At 36.4% G+C, this 18,390-nt stretch overlaps 1 protein-coding gene across 1 annotated transcript; it reads right to left on the bottom strand.

Annotated features, from left to right (window-relative positions):
- Nucleotides 1-602: 602 nt before the first annotated feature.
- On the bottom strand, nucleotides 603-3,096 carry LOC127085880 (uncharacterized). Its single transcript, XM_051026434.1, has 3 exons — nucleotides 2,904-3,096; nucleotides 902-1,101; nucleotides 603-807 (listed from the first exon to the last, which is right to left on the bottom strand). The coding sequence occupies exons 2-3, from the start codon at nucleotides 1,079-1,081 to the stop codon at nucleotides 718-720; spliced, it is 270 nt and encodes an 89-aa protein (XP_050882391.1). The 5' UTR covers nucleotides 1,082-1,101; nucleotides 2,904-3,096; the 3' UTR covers nucleotides 603-717.
- Between the last annotated feature and the right edge of the window lie 15,294 nt (nucleotides 3,097-18,390).

Below are 18,390 nucleotides of genomic sequence, written 5' to 3'. Positions count from 1 at the left end.
CAGACCAAAACCCTTCTCCTTTCTCATTTTTAAAAAACATAAATAAATAAAAAATCAAACTCAATTTTTTCCATCGACCAAATTCAAGATTAACTAAACTCTAAATTTATAAGTTTCTGATGTTTTGTGTAAATAAATAAAAATTGATGATCTAAATAATAAATAAATAAAAATTGATGATCTAAATAAGAAATAAATAAAAGTTACATGATAGTTTATACATATTACTATTATTTTTTGAATTTGTATGTCTGGATTGGTAGCATTGAAGGACCTAAAGAGTCATAAAAAATTCCAAAGATGAGTCTCCGAATTGATTATCTATTTAGTTTAAGACAGAGATGCATCTCTAAACTTTGATAAGCATTTTGAATTTTTTTATGGGATACGAAATTCCCAAATGAGGAATATCTATGTATTAGGACTCAAAGATACAAAAAAATGTTATACATTAATTTATTTAGTTATATTTAGTTTCAAGTTTACAATATCAAGAATTGATTCTGAAAGATAAAAATTGATTTTAACATGTTTATTGCTCGGGCAAAATTTATTATGCTTTTCAAAAATAATTCTTCTTGAACAATTCATAGAATAGACAATTCATGAATAATAGTGTTTTTATTTATTCCTAACGTAAATATAATAACAAAATATTTGTAGGTTATTACCACATGACTCAATTAAACCTAGCTGTTCAAATCAAAATTAATAAATTTACTCCTTTAAAACTGTCTGAAGAGCCAAAGAACTTTCAACTTCTTTAGCAGCATTTGCTTCAGCAACTACCTTAGACAAACCAAACATCTGAAATTGATCCGAAACCGTGATATATCAGTAAATGAAAAAGCATGTAGTGCAAATAAGCTGTAGCATAATATCTTAGGTACAAATTACAAACCTTTTTAATTGTTTTCTGAAAGCATGTTTTGTGTTCATCCATAGAAGCATGAATAAACTCGTCAATGTGATCCTTTATATCCTCCAAGAATGCGGCTTCTTCGTGCTTTTTCTTTCGACATGAAGTTGCAACTGCAGCTGATGAAGGCTGCTTTTCAGTTTGGCTTTTTTGAATGTCCATGATCTCTGAGGTTCCAATAGCTGTAACAAGTTATAGCTTTAAGTCTCAATTATCATCATACAATTAAGTTAAACATTACTATCAGTGATTGAAAGACTAACTTACTAAATTTACAATTTTGGCTTGTTGATTTCAGACAAGATCAGATATTAAATTACTAAGTTTTACAAGTTTAACTTATTGATATTAAAAATAAAAATTTCATAGGAGTTTTATGTCTATGAATCACCTAAATTGCAATTGAAATTGAAAACCTTTAAAATATTTGTAGTTGTTGTGTTGCAGGCTTTTCAATTTCTAAATAAATAAACTTTACATTTTGAACATTTGGACTTTTTGCAAATATATCTGCAAATAACAGTAATGACAAAAGATAGAGCATGCAACAAAGCACATGCGAGTTTTTCAGACCACCTCTTGAGAAACATTGAAATCTATATATTAGTACAAAACCAAACCTTAATTTCCAAAAACAACTCACATTAACTATTACAAGCCTACAAAATCTGAAATTTTCATGGTTAAAATCCTTATGTAAGCTCACAAAAAAAATGAAAGGTGCGTGTTTTTGAGTTGTATGACTCAACCATATGTAGTAATAGGTGCCAGAAGTCAAGAACACGTGCCAAATATGCAAAGAATAGGTCTGTATTTGGAGGAAAAGTGATACTAACTAAGAACAAATTTGAATATAGAGATTATAAAATTAAAACACTAAGATTTTTGAAGAGACAAGTGAAGCATGATTTCACAGTTCTATTGCTCAACATATGGTAAACAAGAAAAAAACTGCCGCTAGAACAAGAATGCTATGTTATTAAGCAGGGAACAAATCCAAGTTTGGAGGAAAACTGAAATTGACTAAGAACAAAATTCAATCTACAATTTCTATGACAAAGCCTTGTTCATTAGCTTTCCAAACAAACAAATGGTGCATCATCTTGAGTAGCACTGCCAAAGTTATGCAAAAATTATTCTCGGCTTCCAGAATGTAAACAACGCGTTCAACCAGTGTTGTCAAATGGAGATCGCAAAAAATAGACATTTGTTCAAATTCCCCTACGTAACGGTGCAATAGCGTGCTTCTATAGCTTCTACTTGACCCTACTTTATATTAAATCGCATATCACATTACAATAGCAACTTGTTAAAACTCTGCTATGCTATTGCTCTGGTATAACCCATATTTGACCACATTTTAGACTAATTTTCATTTTAGAATACCCAAAAGCAATTCTAGAGGTGTAAAAATTGATTTTGACAAGTTTGTTTTCTCAAAAGTAGAATTTATTTTGCTTCTAGAATTGATTCTTGCTGAAGTTAGGATTTGTAGCTTTTGAGTTTATGCATGATTTTAACAGTGAAATTTATTGTTCAACTTATTTTTTTAAGTAAATGTATTCAAAGATAAATCACTTACTTTATATTCAAATCACTTATAACCAGAATCAATTCTACAAAACCAATTCACTCATGATCAATTATCGTCATCGCAGAACCAACCAAACACACCGGATAATTTCAATTTCAATTTCAAAATATGCAAACACAAGCGTCTAGTACCAAACCATTCGAAATCTAAAGAACTTCATGAACTTGAAATCAAAAGCAACAAAAAAAACACCAATCACACATCATTCCAAAGAAAACCCTAAGTTAACCCTAATATTTCTACATTAAACCTGAAAAAAAATCTGAAAACATCTATCCTTCCCAGGAGCGGCTATCGCGGCCGCAAATCGTCCTGGAATCGAACCCTAGGGAGCTCTACAGGAGAAGGGAACGAAAATTGGATAAAGAATGTAAATCTGGACGGGCTTACTCGGTCTTTGCGGCGGCTGGTAACGAACTCCGGTGATTTTTCCGGTGAGTTGAGCTTTTCAGTTCGATTCAAAATTCTAATCCAACAACTTGTTGTTTCTGATACGGCAATTGCAAACGGCGATGAATTGATGGGCCTCTAAGTGGGTTGGGCTTTCGATTTTAACTCTTTCTGTTTTCTTGAGATAACTTTTCCAACACTCCAAGTTACTACGAAAAATAATATATAATTTTTGTGACAATTAATTAAGATAATTTGTAATTTAGGAAATTATATATGACTTTTTAAAATATAGAGAGAAATATTCCTTTTAGTTTAGAACTAGTAACAAACTCATGTTATAGTATGGATTTTTGTCTAAATTTATATTACACTTTGTCAATTTTGAATTCATATTTTCGAATCATTAATCTTTAGAGAATTACAAACATAAGCTAATATAATCCACAAACGGTGATTCTTTTATCCAAACGGTATATTCAAAACAAAGATAACATGAATAAAATATTTAATAGTGTGTTAGTTATTATAAACTTCAAAAGGTAACCTGTTAACATTTCGATAAATATCTCTCAATTAAACCGTAAAATAGCATGAAGAAATAACATGTCACCATTGTATCATCAAAGCTCATAACTTCTTTTTCCATCCTACAATAGCATGAAGAAATATATAAAAATCTATATTGCTTATTCGAATATGAAAAATGCTCTATCAAGATTGTGTTTCAATGATTCATAAATTTACTAAGTTTCATAATCAAGTATAAATAAAATTTGTGAAAAAATCAAACCATAGATGTAACGTCTAATGTTTTATTCATGTTATCAAATAATACTAGACGTTACAAATAGATGTTACAAATATTAGACGTTTCTCGTTTATAAATATATTAGTAATTTATTCTCGTTTATAAATATTATTTGTAACGTCTAATATTTGTAACTTATTCTCATTTTTAAACGAGAATAAATTACTAATGTTTTATTCGTTTATAAAAATATTTGTAACTTATTCTCATTTTTAAAAATAATTGTATCAACATTAGACGTTTCTCGTTTATAAATATATTAGTAATTTATTTTCGTTTATAAATATAATTGTATCGATAATAGATTTTTTTCCGTTCATAAAAATATTTGTAATTTATTTCCATTTATAAAAATAATTGTATCAACAATAGACTTTTTTCTCGTTTATAAAAATATTTATAACTTATTTCCGTTTATAAAAATAATTGTATGAGCAGTATACTTTTTCTCGTTTATAAAAATAATTTAACATATTTCCGTTTTTAAAAATAATTGTATCAAGAATAGACTTTTTCAATAATAAACAGAGAGGTGGAGGTTGCACTACAAAATAAGATTTTGCATAGAGAATCCATTTATGCATTTATAAAAATATTTGTAATTTTTTTTTTATAAAAACAATTGCATCTAGACTTTTTTTCATTTATAAAAATATTTATAACTTATTTTCGTTTATAAAAATAATTGCATCAAGAGTAGACTTTTTCTCGTTTATTAAAATATTTGAAATTATTCTCACTTTTAAAAATAATTGTAACAATAATAGACTTTTCCCGTTTATAAATATATTAATAACTTATTCCGTTTATAAATATAATTGTATCAACAATGAACTTTTTCCCATTTATAAAAATATTTGCAACTTATTCCTGTTTATAAAAATAATTGTTTCAACAAGTTTATAAAAATATTTTTAGTGTATTCTTTCACATATAGGTTGTTGAGTGACTAAAGTAGCAATGCTTTATCCTGGCTTCAATGTGCCAAGCAGTATTGGTTATGATTCCTCTTGTAGAGGAGGCAATAGGTCGTGGGACTTGAAAAATATTTTTCTTCATCTTGGAAGTACTATTATGGTGTATGTTATTATTGTTGCTTCGAAATGATTTGACACGTTAAATTGATGCCTCTTTTTTCTCCAAATTTTGCTGAAGAGAGTATTATGGTTGTTTGAATTTAGTATAAGAAAGAACATAAGCACCATTATATTTTCAATATGTATCCATTACTATTTTGTATTATATAGTTGCACTAAACTTTGTTGTGTATATGCGCAACTGAACTAATTTATATTTTTGAAATCTAAGATTTTAGATTAATTATATATATAATAAACATAAGATATATTTTGTACCATTTAAAGTTGATTTTGTTTCTTCTAATATTTGAGATTGAAGAGGTATATATCATAGTTTTCAAAGGGAATCAGTAAGATACAACTAATATTTAAATAAACATTATTATCATAGTTAATTGTCGTAATCTATTCGGATAATCAGCTATTTATCTTAACAAAATTGAGTTTGCTTGGTGACAAGTGGTAGCCTATGTCATATATGACATGAATTGAATTGACCATACAAGCCTTTTGAACTAATTTTCTTGTTGAAATTGTCTATATTGTTGTCTACCAGCTCTAAAAGCACCTTTGAGAAGGATTTATTCATATATATGTTAAACATGTAGCAGCAAGTCTTTCAAATGATGATGACCACACTCTTCTTTTCATCACACTCTCCTATTTTGAATTGAATCTTAAACTTCTCGATTCATATTTGAATCAACATAATTCTTGATGAAGATGATTTGTGTGTGATGAAAATGGTAAACATGTGTTGCATTAAAATCTTTGGTTTTAAACTTTCTAATTCGGTTTTGCAAAGCTTTGTTTATGAAGGGTAAGAGACCAAAACAAAAATGAAACCATGACAAAGACAGAGTTTCTGATTCTAACTCAGGTTTCAATTCCAATGTTATTTGGGCAATGAGTTTGGAAACATGAGAATGAACCAATGATCATGACTTGTATGTTAATGATGTATGAATGGATGTTGAATTACAGAGTCGCGCGTCGTTTACTCTTTGTATAATATAAGGGTTTATAAAACTTGAATATGTAGAGGGTATTGCCTAAGTTGGTTAGGATGAAAATGGGCCTTTGAGATATATATATATATATATATATATATATATATATATATATATATATATATATATATATATATATATATATATATATATATATATGTATATATATATATATATAATGCTCTAGAATCAGAAATAGAGCGAGGATCAGAGGTAATAGCGGATATGAACTTTCGGTGCAGTGGAGAGAGGGCTAAACTGCAAGGTTAGCACTTCAATGCTCAAGTCAGTATGCGAGTGAGAAGAGTGAATTGAAATTGAATTTGAAATTGAGTATCTGAATTAGAGCGCTCTCCATGTAGTATAGAGGAAATAACAAATTTGTTATTTGTTATGTGTGGATTGCGGAGAGTCATTGAATGCATATCAAATTTGGATCCTCTGTATTCATCAGTATGATAGTTCCCGTGCACTAAGAAGATTGTGGAAGGATTGCAACTCCTTCAAAGTGGTCGGTCGGGATCAATATGGTCGGTCCATAACAAAATATATATATATATATATATATATATATATATATATATAGAGAGAGAGAGAGAGAAGACGCCAAATTAAGGTAACAAGTATCAAATTCAATTGCATTCCACTCTTCTTCCTCACATACTAACTTAAGCGTTGGAGTTCTAACCTTGCAATTCCCCCCACTCCATCGCACAAGAAGTTGCGATCAGCCATCACCATCGTTCCTCCGCTCATTTATGGTTCCATAACGAAATAGTGGAGTCGCCTGTTGGAACTGACTTCTAATTCCTACGATTTCCACGAATTCACATTTTATCTCTAAATTCATAGTTTGTAACTTCCTCCGATCATCAAGGCAAAAGCGTTCACAATCCAGCGCGAGGATCTAACGCGTCTGGATTCAACCAAGCATATCTCAATTTCCTTCCCTCGAATTTCTAGATCTTCAGTTCTTATAATTCTCGGTGATGGATGGATCTAAGGCTAGAAAATCTAGTGTTGCACGCGAAGAAGCTTCGTTGATCAAGCAGCAAACAATCAACCATCACTTTATCCTCCACAAAACATTTTAAAACCTAGAACGACTATTTTGATACATCCAGATTTTGTTCAAGCTTTGCAGTTAGCTAAATTTATTCAAGCTACTCTTATAAATATTCATGTTCCACCTCTGATTCCAGATCTTGAAGCCTTGCCTTGCCTTTACACGCATTTTTGTGAGGCTTCACCGCCTCAGGTGCAAACAAGTTTTTGAACAACATGGTTAACATCGTTCAATAGCAAAACTCACACGCGTTTAAAGTGAGGTTTCACCACCTAAAATAAATCCTTCATAAAGATCCCTCCCACGAAAATAGGCTCCAAGAATTTGCTTTAAGAAATACTTGTGATGCCAACCGAAACCAACTAAGACAAAGAGAGATAATGCCCCTTAGTCGAATGATCAGCGTAAGAGTTGGAAGCACCAAACACACCCTTAGAGCCCCGAAGGAGACCAGAGCAGTCATGCTCTTTTGTCGGATCAAGCAGAAACTCACCCAGGAAAGGTGCAACTGAAGCACCTGTTGTCATTAAGAATCCTAGAGATAAAGATTTTGAATTCCATGGAAAAGCCATCCAAGTTGGGAAATTATTAAGGAAAAGGAATCCTGATGAGCATGTGCAGCTCGTAAATGACTGATTGAGTTACTTCACCTTCCATGATACATCCAAGTGCAAGTTATATATGTTAACCTTGATCGAGCATACCCTGTTGCGGCTCAATGGTCTGCCCAATGGAAATATCATTTCTTGGGTGGACTTCTATGAGAGGTTTTCTGCATATTTCAAAGCCCGGAAGCGATAACTTGTTATGGAAGCTTCTCTCAGCAGAATCATCCAGGGAAACAAAAAGAGCTTATGGTCTTACATATATCGATTTACACAGGTATAAGTCGAGGTGAAGGGGTCCCAAGAAGGTCTTCAGTGTCGGATCTTTGAGAACTACCTTCTCATAGACCATACCTTCAGGCATAAGTTATGAAAGAATAAAGTAAAATTCGTCTAAGAAATGTTAACCATGGTTGATCCTTACATGCTCCTAGAAGAGAAGTTGGCCACACGTTTCGACAACCCTACCTCCATCAAAACTCACTTTATATTCTTGGTCAAGAAGGGTGTCGAGATGACTTAGATTGGGGCATGTTAGAAAGAACGACAGATAGACCTCCCTAACGGTATCCCGGGAGAAGGATTATCAAGACTGTGAAAATAGTGAGTTTTGAAAACTGGGAATCTGACCTCCTTACCCTGTCAGAGAGACATATCGGACAAACAAATCAATGTTTTGCCACTTCTACCAAGCTACACCATAACACCGATGATTGCATTCATATGAATGATGTCATTTAAGGACTAATCAAGAGGGATCAACTAACTACATATGTTAAATAAGGTAAGAATGATAGAGAAAAATCGTGTTAGGGTAAATCTTCCTCAAAAACCGCATAGGCAGGATTAAGCAAAGGAATCAAGGAGGAAAACAAAGTTAAACGCCCCTACATAGCCTCCATAACCGGAGGAGCACCCTATGAAAACCTCTCGTCCAAAGGCACCTTGAAAGGGAAAATTGCAGAAAGGATGGTTGTCTACCGGAAGGAAGGAAATACTTCCGCAACATTCCCAAGCCGACCTATGTTGGGATTACAGGACTCGGAGAAAGTAGGAGGAATTCCTAATGAGACTTTCCCCTAAAAATCATTGCTATAATTGGAAAATTCAATGTGTCCTAGATCCTCATTGACGGAGACAGCTCCTCTGACATCATGTACTCAGAGTTGTTCGAAAAAATGGCACTAGATCGAAGCAGCTTATTTCCATACGAAAGCTCTGACCTCCCGGCATTCAATAAAACCATTACCCGTCCTTGGGGATAAGTGGAGCCGATGGTTTTTGTATGTGATTAAAAGGAAATTCGGGCGGTAAATTATAAATTTTGTATTGTTCCTTGTAGGAGTGTTTACAACTGCATATTGGGATGACCCTTTACAGCCACCTGGACATTGTTTCCTCGTCGGTTCACATCAAGCTTAAATATCATAAAATGTAGGGAGAACTGGACACCATCAGCGTTGACCTAGAGGTAGCAAAACGAATATACTAGGCTCTCCAGAAAGATTAGGGAAAAGTTGTAACACCCCGATAATAATAAAATAATTATTTAAATTGAGTTAATAATGTAATTATTAATTTAATTGAATAATTAGAAATTTTATTATTATTATCTTGGAATAATTATTATTATTTGGAAAATATATATATGTGTTGGAATAAGGAAAAGTTCTCATTTGGAAAAGCATTTCACGTGAAAACAGAACAGAGAAGCATCGTGAGAGAAAAGGGAAAAAGGGCAGAGAAGAGGAACTGAAGAGCAAAGGTTGGAGAACGAAAGCTTGAAGCCCAAAGATTCTGCCGGATTGTTAAGGTAAGGGGGGTTTATCGTCGATTGATGGGTATTTTGGGGTAATATGTAATGGGTAGTGAGAAACCGTTGAATCGACCCTAATTGGGATTTGGAATGCTGAAAATTTGTGATGAATAGGTTGAGTGAAAACCGTAATCAAATTGATAATTGTGTGTGTAATCAAACCGATAAATTGGTGATGAATGGTGACGAGTAAGTTTGAGTGGGAAGGGTCTGGGATGGGCACATGAGATCCCTGCCCAAAGAAAACGCGTCTGGTGAACTGTCATGTTCGCCTAGCGAACATAACCTTCGCCTAGCGAAGGAACGCGCCTCAAACTCGCCCCAGCGAGATTGAGAGGTTTTGCTACTGTAATGTTCGCTGTGGACTCGCTGGCGCTTCGCCTAGCGAGTGAGTGCTAGCTGTGTTTTTCACCAAAACAGAATGAGTTCGCTATTACCTTCGCCTTGAGCTCGCCTAGCGAATTAATTTACCAATTTCCTGGAGCTGTTCGCCTTGAGCTCGCCTAGCGAACCAGAGCTTCGCCACTGCCTCGCCTAGCGAGCAAGGCAGAAGAAGTGTTTATACATGTGTTGCTGAGGTGTTTCATACATGTGTTGAGGAAGTGTTTCATACATGTGTTGATGATGTGTTGATACATGTATTGATGATGTATGATGATATGCCGTTGTGATAAAATGTGTTAATGATGTGTGATGCTAAGCATGATGCTGTGATTGTATCAGTTGTGTATGCATTTGTGAATAGACTGGTTTGTGGCTTAGAGTGTGAGCATGTGTCTATTCTTAAATTGTTGTTGATGTTGCATTTGCTAGGTGTCTAGCTTGCACAATGTGGCCCGTTTGGGGTGGTAGCTAATTCCCATGGTGAGGAATTAGTGAGTTAGTCGTTATTGGACTGTTGTTGATTGTTTGCATGCTAGGTGATTAGCGTGCATTTCATGGCCCATTTGGGGTGGTAGCTAATTCCCATGGTGAGGAATTAGTGAGTGAGTCACTATGTCTCAAATGAGTGGGACTAGTGAGCTTGGTAGCCGTGCCTGGATTTGGACGGTGAGGTTGAACTATATGTTCACAAATAGTCAGTACCGCATGCATAGAGTCTCATTGCATAATAAATGTATGGCATATAATATGAATGGATGTATTCCAGTATTATATGTGTGTTGTGTGTTGTGTTGTTGATGTTGAGTATGGTTGAGATTATATATATGCTATATGTTATTGTTGAATATGATGTTTGAACGGATACTGCCGTTGCTGAGTGTGTAGTCTGGTTAGGGTGAATTAATGTGTTAATTACTTAGCATTACATGTTGTTCTATAATGCTTATTATATTGATTGAGGAACTCACCCTTACACCTATTTTTCAGGTAACGAGAAATGAGTTGAGTAGAAGCTAATGCTTGGAGTCTAGAGTAGTTCTTATGGGTCATGCTCTGATAGATGTAACATCGGGAGGGGATGTCATAATTGATTTGATATTGGTTGTTGATGATTTACATGTATTGTGTTACATGTTGTACATTGAGTTGAATTTTATTCCGCTGCGAATTATGCAAAGAACCTTATTTTGATTAAATAAATGAGCATGACAGAATATTTTAATGATTTTGTGAAATGATTGTGTGACACCCTTCGGGGCATAATTACTCTGATGAATACATTGTTATTTTAATTATAATAATTTGGGGTATTTAGAAGGGTGTTACATTAGTGGTATCAGAGCATAGTCGGTCGTGTCGAATCGTAATTATTCTGTTTCCCTGTACGGGATAGGTGTTGTGTAACCCTATCAGTACTTATTGTTTTAGTTTGTTGGGTTTTCAGAAAAGAGATGGCTGGAAGAGGTAGAGATGATGCTGCGATTGCTGAGGCTCTGGGTATGCTAGCTGGAGTACTTGGAGGAAATCCGAATGTTGTGGGAATGGGAGCTGCTCGTCAACTGAGTGAGTTCCAGAAGAACAATCCTCCAATGTTCAAGGGAGCATACGACCCAGATGGTGCTCAGAAGTGGTTGAAGGAGATAGAGAGAATCTTCCGAGTGACGGAGTGTGCCGATAACCAGAAGGTCAGGTTCGGTACACATATGCTGTCAGAAGAAGCTGATGATTGGTGGGTTGCTACCCGCACTGAGTTAGAAACTGCTGGGAATGCTGAGATTTCTTGGGCTGTGTTCAGGGAAAGGTTCCTGAGAAAGTATTTTCCAGAAGATGTCAGAGGAAAGAAAGAGATAGAGTTTTGGAATTGAAGCAGGGTAACAGGTCGGTTACTGAGTATGCTGCGAAGTTCACCGAGCTGTCAAAGTACTATACTCCCTATAATGAGGCTGCTGGAGAGTTTTCGAAATGTGTGAAGTTTGAGAACGGGTTGCGTCCCGAGATCAAACAAGCTATTGGATATCAGAGGATCAGGGTGTTTTCTGACTTGGTTGACTGTTGCAGAATTTTTGAACAGGATTCCAAGGCTAGAGCAGAGAGCTATCAGCAGAGGGTTGATAGGAAGGGTAAGAATCAGATGGATCGTGGAAAACCGTATGCAGTTGGCAAAGGTTTTCAGAAGCAGAGTGGGATGAGGAGGCCTAGTGGGGGAGACTCTAGTGCTCCTGCTAAGTGTTACAGATGTGGTCAGGCTGGACATCGTATCCATGAGTGTACCAGTAACGAGAAGAAGTGTTTCAAATGTGGAAAAGGTGGTCATTTGGCTGCAGATTGCCGATTGAAGACTGTGACTTGTTTCAACTGTGGAGAGTTGGGTCATATCAGTCCACAATGTCCTAAGCCGAAGAAAGAGAATCAGTCAGGAGGCAAGGTCTTTGCTTTATCAGGTTCTGAGACTTCTGCAGATGATCGTTTGATCCGAGGTACGTGTTATATTAATGGCTTTCCTCTTGTAGCTATTATTGACACCGGTGCTACTCATTCTTTTATATCTTTGGATTGTGCTGTGAAACTTAAGTTAGAGATATCTGAGATGCTTGGAAGTATGGTGATTGATACTCCTGCGAAGGGTTCAGTGACTACTACTTCAGTTTGTTTAAGTTGCCCATTGAGTATTTTTGGTAGAGACTTTGGGATAGACCTTGTGTGTCTTCCATTAGTGCAGATTGATGTTATCTTGGGTATGAACTGGTTGGTGTTTAACCGAGTTTCTATCAACTGTTTTGAGAAGACTGTGATATTTCCTGAGATTGAGGAAGGAAAGAGTTTGTTTCTATCAGCAAGGCAAGTGAAGGAGGAAGTAGCAGATGGGGCAGGGTTGTTTATGCTGTTAGCGACTTTGGAGGCTAAAGATAAACTGGTGATTGGCGATCTAGCTGTGGTGTGTGATTTTCCTGATGTGTTTCCGGAAGAAGTGAATGAATTGCCGCCAGAGCGTGAAGTTGAGTTCTCGATTGATTTGGTACCTGGTACTAGACCGATATCGATGGCTCCTTATCGTATGTCTGCTGTTGAGTTAGCTGAATTGAAGAGTCAGTTGGAAGATCTGTTGGATAAGAAATTTATTCGTCCGAGTGTGTCACCGTGGGGTGCACCAGTGTTGTTGGTTAAGAAGAAAGAAGGTACTATGAGGTTGTGTGTGGACTACAGGCAACTGAATAAAGTGACGATCAAGAATCGGTATCCTTTGCCGAGGATTGATGATTTGATGGATCAGTTGGTTGGTGCGAGTGTGTTCAGCAAGATAGATTTGAGATCTGGGTATCATCAGATACGTGTGAAAACTGAAGATATTCAGAAGACTGCTTTCAGGACGAGGTATGGACATTATGAGTATTCTGTAATGCCTTTTGGTGTGACTAATGCGCCTGGAGTATTCATGGAGTATATGAATAGGATTTTCCATCCGTACCTAGACCAGTTTGTTGTGGTATTTATTGATGACATTTTGGTGTATTCGAAATCTGAAGAAGAGCATGCTGAGCATTTGAGAGTGGTTTTAGGAGTGCTGCGAGAAAAGCAGTTATTTGCTAAATTGTCTAAGTGTGAATTTTGGTTAGAAGAAGTTAGTTTTCTTGGTCATGTGATTTCAAGAGGTGGTGTTGCTGTTGATCCTTCTAAGATAGAAGCGGTATCTAAGTGGGAAGCTCCTAAGTCGGTTGCTGAGATTCGAAGTTTCCTTGGTTTGGCTGGTTACTATAGGAAGTTCATTGAGGGATTTTCTAAGTTGGCGTTACCGTTGACGATGTTGACTAGAAAGGGGCAAGCATTTGTTTGGGACTCAAAATGTGAAGAAGGTTTCCAAGAGTTAAAGAGGAGGTTGACTACTGCTCCTATTTTGATATTACCGAGTTCGTCGGAATTATTTGAGGTTTATTGTGATGCTTCATTGTTGGGTTTAGGTGGTGTGTTGATGCAGAATAAGCAGGTTATAGCTTATGCTTCGAGACAGCTGAGGGTTCATGAGAGGAACTATCCGACGCATGATTTAGAGTTGGCAGCTGTGGTATTTGTTCTGAAGTTATGGAGGCATTACTTGTATGGGTCAAGATTTGAAGTTTTCAGTGACCATAAAAGTTTAAAGTATTTGTTTGATCAGAAAGAGCTGAATATGAGACAGAGGAGATGGTTAGAATTTCTGAAGGATTATGACTTTGGTTTGAATTACCATCCGGGTAAAGCAAACGTAGTGGCTGATGCGTTGAGTCGGAAATCATTACATATGTCTATGTTAATGGTTAGGGAATTGGATTTAATTGAGCAGTTTAGAGATTTGAGTTTGGTGTGTGAGAGTACTCACAATAGTGTTAAATTGGGAATGTTGAAGTTAACAAGTGGTATTTTGGATGAGATCAGAGAGGGTCAGAAATCTGATATGCTTTTGGTTGATAAGTTGACTTTAGTAAATCAAGGTCAAGGTGGTGAATTCGGAGTTGACGAGAATGGTGTTTTGAGATTTGGTAATCGAGTGTGTATTCCGGATGTTATAGAACTTAAGAAGAGTATTCTGGAAGAAGGACATCGTAGTGGTTTGAGTATTCATCCTGGAGCTACGAAGATGTATCATGATTTGAAAAGATTATTTTGGTGGCCGGGAATGAAGAGAGAAATTGCAAGTTTTGTGTATTCCTGTTTAACTTGTCAGAAGTCGAAGATTGAGCATCAGAAGCCGTCTGGGCTAATGCAACCGTTGTCTATTCCAGAGTGGAAGTGGGACAGTATTAGTATGGATTTTGTTTCTGGTTTGCCGAAGACAAGTAAGAATCTTGAGGCTATTTGGGTGATTGTGGATAGATTGACGAAGTCGGCTCATTTCATTCCGATCAGAATGGATTATCCGTTAGAAAGATTAGCCGAGTTGTATATTGAGAAGATTGTAAGCTTGCATGGTATTCCGTCGAGTATTGTTTCGGACAGAGATCCTAGATTTACATCGAAGTTTTGGGAAGGTTTGCAGAGGGCTTTAGGAACTAAGTTGAGATTGAGTTCTGCATATCATCCGCAGACTGATGGTCAGACTGAGAGGACGATTCAGTCACTAGAGGATTTGTTGAGAGCTTGCGTTTTGGAAAAAGGAGGTGCTTGGGATTGTTATTTGCCTTTGATTGAGTTTACCTACAACAATAGTTTTCATTCGAGCATTGGTATGGCACCGTTTGAAGCTTTGTATGGTAGGAGATGTCGGACACCTTTATGTTGGTATGAGTCCGGTGAGAGTGCTGTGGTTGGACCGGAGATTGTTCAACAAACTACGGAAAAGATTAAGATGATTCAGGATAAGATGAGGATTGCTCAGAGTCGTCAGAAGAGTTATCATGATAAGAGGAGGAAGTCACTTGAGTTCCAAGAGGGAGATCATGTGTTTCTTCGTGTTACTCCGATAACTGGTGTTGGTCGAGCCTTGAAGTCGAAGAAGTTGACACCTCGATTCATTGGTCCTTATCAGATTTTGGAGAGGATAGGAGAGGTAGCCTATCGTATCGCTTTACCGCCGTCGCTTGCGAATTTGCATGAGGTTTTTCATGTGTCTCAGTTGAGGAGGTACATTCATGATCCGTCGCATATAGTCCAAGTAGATGATGTACAGGTGAGAGATAACCTGACTGTTGAAACATCACCTATGAAGATAGAGGATCGAGAGTTGAAGCAGTTGCGGGGTAAAGAGATTGCCTTGGTGAAGGTAGCTTGGGGAGGACCAGCAGGTGGCAACGTGACTTGGGAACTGGAGAGTAAGATGAAGGAATCTTACCCAGAGTTGTTCGCTTGAGGTATGTTTTCGAGGACGAAAACTCTTTTAGTGGGGGAGAGTTGTAACACCCCGATAATAATAAAATAATTATTTAAATTGAGTTAATAATGTAATTATTAATTTAATTGAATAATTAGAAATTTTATTATTATTATCTTGGAATAATTATTATTATTTGGAAAATATATATATGTGTTGGAATAAGGAAAAGTTCTCATTTGGAAAAGCATTTCACGTGAAAACAGAACAGAGAAGCATCGTGAGAGAAAAGGGAAAAAGGGCAGAGAAGAGGAACTGAAGAGCAAAGGTTGGAGAACGAAAGCTTGAAGCCCAAAGATTCTGCCGGATTGTTAAGGTAAGGGGGGTTTATCGTCGATTGATGGGTATTTTGGGGTAATATGTAATGGGTAGTGAGAAACCGTTGAATCGACCCTAATTGGGATTTGGAATGCTGAAAATTTGTGATGAATAGGTTGAGTGAAAACCGTAATCAAATTGATAATTGTGTGTGTAATCAAACCGATAAATTGGTGATGAATGGTGACGAGTAAGTTTGAGTGGGAAGGGTCTGGGATGGGCACATGAGATCCCTGCCCAAAGAAAACGCGTCTGGTGAACTGTCATGTTCGCCTAGCGAACATAACCTTCGCCTAGCGAAGGAACGCGCCTCAAACTCGCCCCAGCGAGATTGAGAGGTTTTGCTACTGTAATGTTCGCTGTGGACTCGCTGGCGCTTCGCCTAGCGAGTGAGTGCTAGCTGTGTTTTTCACCAAAACAGAATGAGTTCGCTATTACCTTCGCCTTGAGCTCGCCTAGCGAATTAATTTACCAATTTCCTGGAGCTGTTCGCCTTGAGCTCGCCTAGCGAACCAGAGCTTCGCCACTGCCTCGCCTAGCGAGCAAGGCAGAAGAAGTGTTTATACATGTGTTGCTGAGGTGTTTCATACATGTGTTGAGGAAGTGTTTCATACATGTGTTGATGATGTGTTGATACATGTATTGATGATGTATGATGATATGCCGTTGTGATAAAATGTGTTAATGATGTGTGATGCTAAGCATGATGCTGTGATTGTATCAGTTGTGTATGCATTTGTGAATAGACTGGTTTGTGGCTTAGAGTGTGAGCATGTGTCTATTCTTAAATTGTTGTTGATGTTGCATTTGCTAGGTGTCTAGCTTGCACAATGTGGCCCGTTTGGGGTGGTAGCTAATTCCCATGGTGAGGAATTAGTGAGTTAGTCGTTATTGGACTGTTGTTGATTGTTTGCATGCTAGGTGATTAGCGTGCATTTCATGGCCCATTTGGGGTGGTAGCTAATTCCCATGGTGAGGAATTAGTGAGTGAGTCACTATGTCTCAAATGAGTGGGACTAGTGAGCTTGGTAGCCGTGCCTGGATTTGGACGGTGAGGTTGAACTATATGTTCACAAATAGTCGGTACCGCATGCATAGAGTCTCATTGCATAATAAATGTATGGCATATAATATGAATGGATGTATTCCAGTATTATATGTGTGTTGTGTGTTGTGTTGTTGATGTTGAGTATGGTTGAGATTATATATATGCTATATGTTATTGTTGAATATGATGTTTGAACGGATACTGCCGTTGCTGAGTGTGTAGTCTGGTTAGGGTGAATTAATGTGTTAATTACTTAGCATTACATGTTGTTCTATAATGCTTATTATATTGATTGAGGAACTCACCCTTACACCTATTTTTCAGGTAACGAGAAATGAGTTGAGTAGAAGCTAATGCTTGGAGTCTAGAGTAGTTCTTATGGGTCATGCTCTGATAGATGTAACATCGGGAGGGGATGTCATAATTGATTTGATATTGGTTGTTGATGATTTACATGTATTGTGTTACATGTTGTACATTGAGTTGAATTTTATTCCGCTGCGAATTATGCAAAGAACCTTATTTTGATTAAATAAATGAGCATGACAGAATATTTTAATGATTTTGTGAAATGATTGTGTGACACCCTTCGGGGCATAATTACTCTGATGAATACATTGTTATTTTAATTATAATAATTTGGGGTATTTAGAAGGGTGTTACAAAAGTCATAGCCTTGGAAATCAATGTCGCTTCTCTCACTAGGAAACTCAACATGATAGGCATTTGCCCTCCAAAATATGGCTAAACCGACCAAAAATAACGAAATAATATATGGAGGATGTCTCACCTGGTTATGTTTCCTATTCTTTGATCATATCAAATCTTGTGACTCTATCATTTACCTTTTTGTGTACATACATATCTGGAAATAGTAAATTGAAGTTTTGGATTTGAAATTTTCTTTTAATTATGACTATGCATAGTGACAGGAAATTCGGGGTACGATCTATGATATCGACACCCAATATGTTGATAAAGTCAAGAGTGTTATCGGAGACACTTTGCACGTCTGACTAAAGCAATCGATTCCCCGCCTAAATTAAGGGGTGACATCATAAGCTTTGCATGTCCCACTAAAGCAATCAATTCCCCACCTAAATTCAGGGGTGATACTAGAGACTCTTTGCACATCTAACTAAAGCAATTAATTCCTCACTTAAAGATAAAGGTGTTATAGGAGATATTTTGCACGTCCATCCACAACAATCAATTCCCCAAATGTCGTGGTGGATTGGCCAGACGTGTACCTCTTATCGGATTTTCATCTAGTATGGGGAAGGGGAACCGACCATTGGTCGGAAACGACCCCAATGACGTCCAATTAACTTCGAGAGAAGAGATCGTAAGTTCGTAAAGACCCGGTACTTTGCACTTAGGATCCTACAAAACACCTCAAACAAGTAACAAAAAGCGTTGTATTCCATAAAGAAGTATTTTTACAAACTCTTCCATTACACAGATAAGCAATAAATAAATTTAAAAAAGAAGGGAGAACAAAAGACCCC

Source organism: Lathyrus oleraceus, chromosome 5 (genome assembly GCF_024323335.1).
Source record: "Lathyrus oleraceus cultivar Zhongwan6 chromosome 5, CAAS_Psat_ZW6_1.0, whole genome shotgun sequence".
NCBI lineage: Eukaryota > Viridiplantae > Streptophyta > Magnoliopsida > Fabales > Fabaceae > Lathyrus > Lathyrus oleraceus.
The sequence above is the reverse complement of the archived record's forward strand: the minus strand, read 5'-3'. Positions and strand labels throughout refer to the sequence as shown.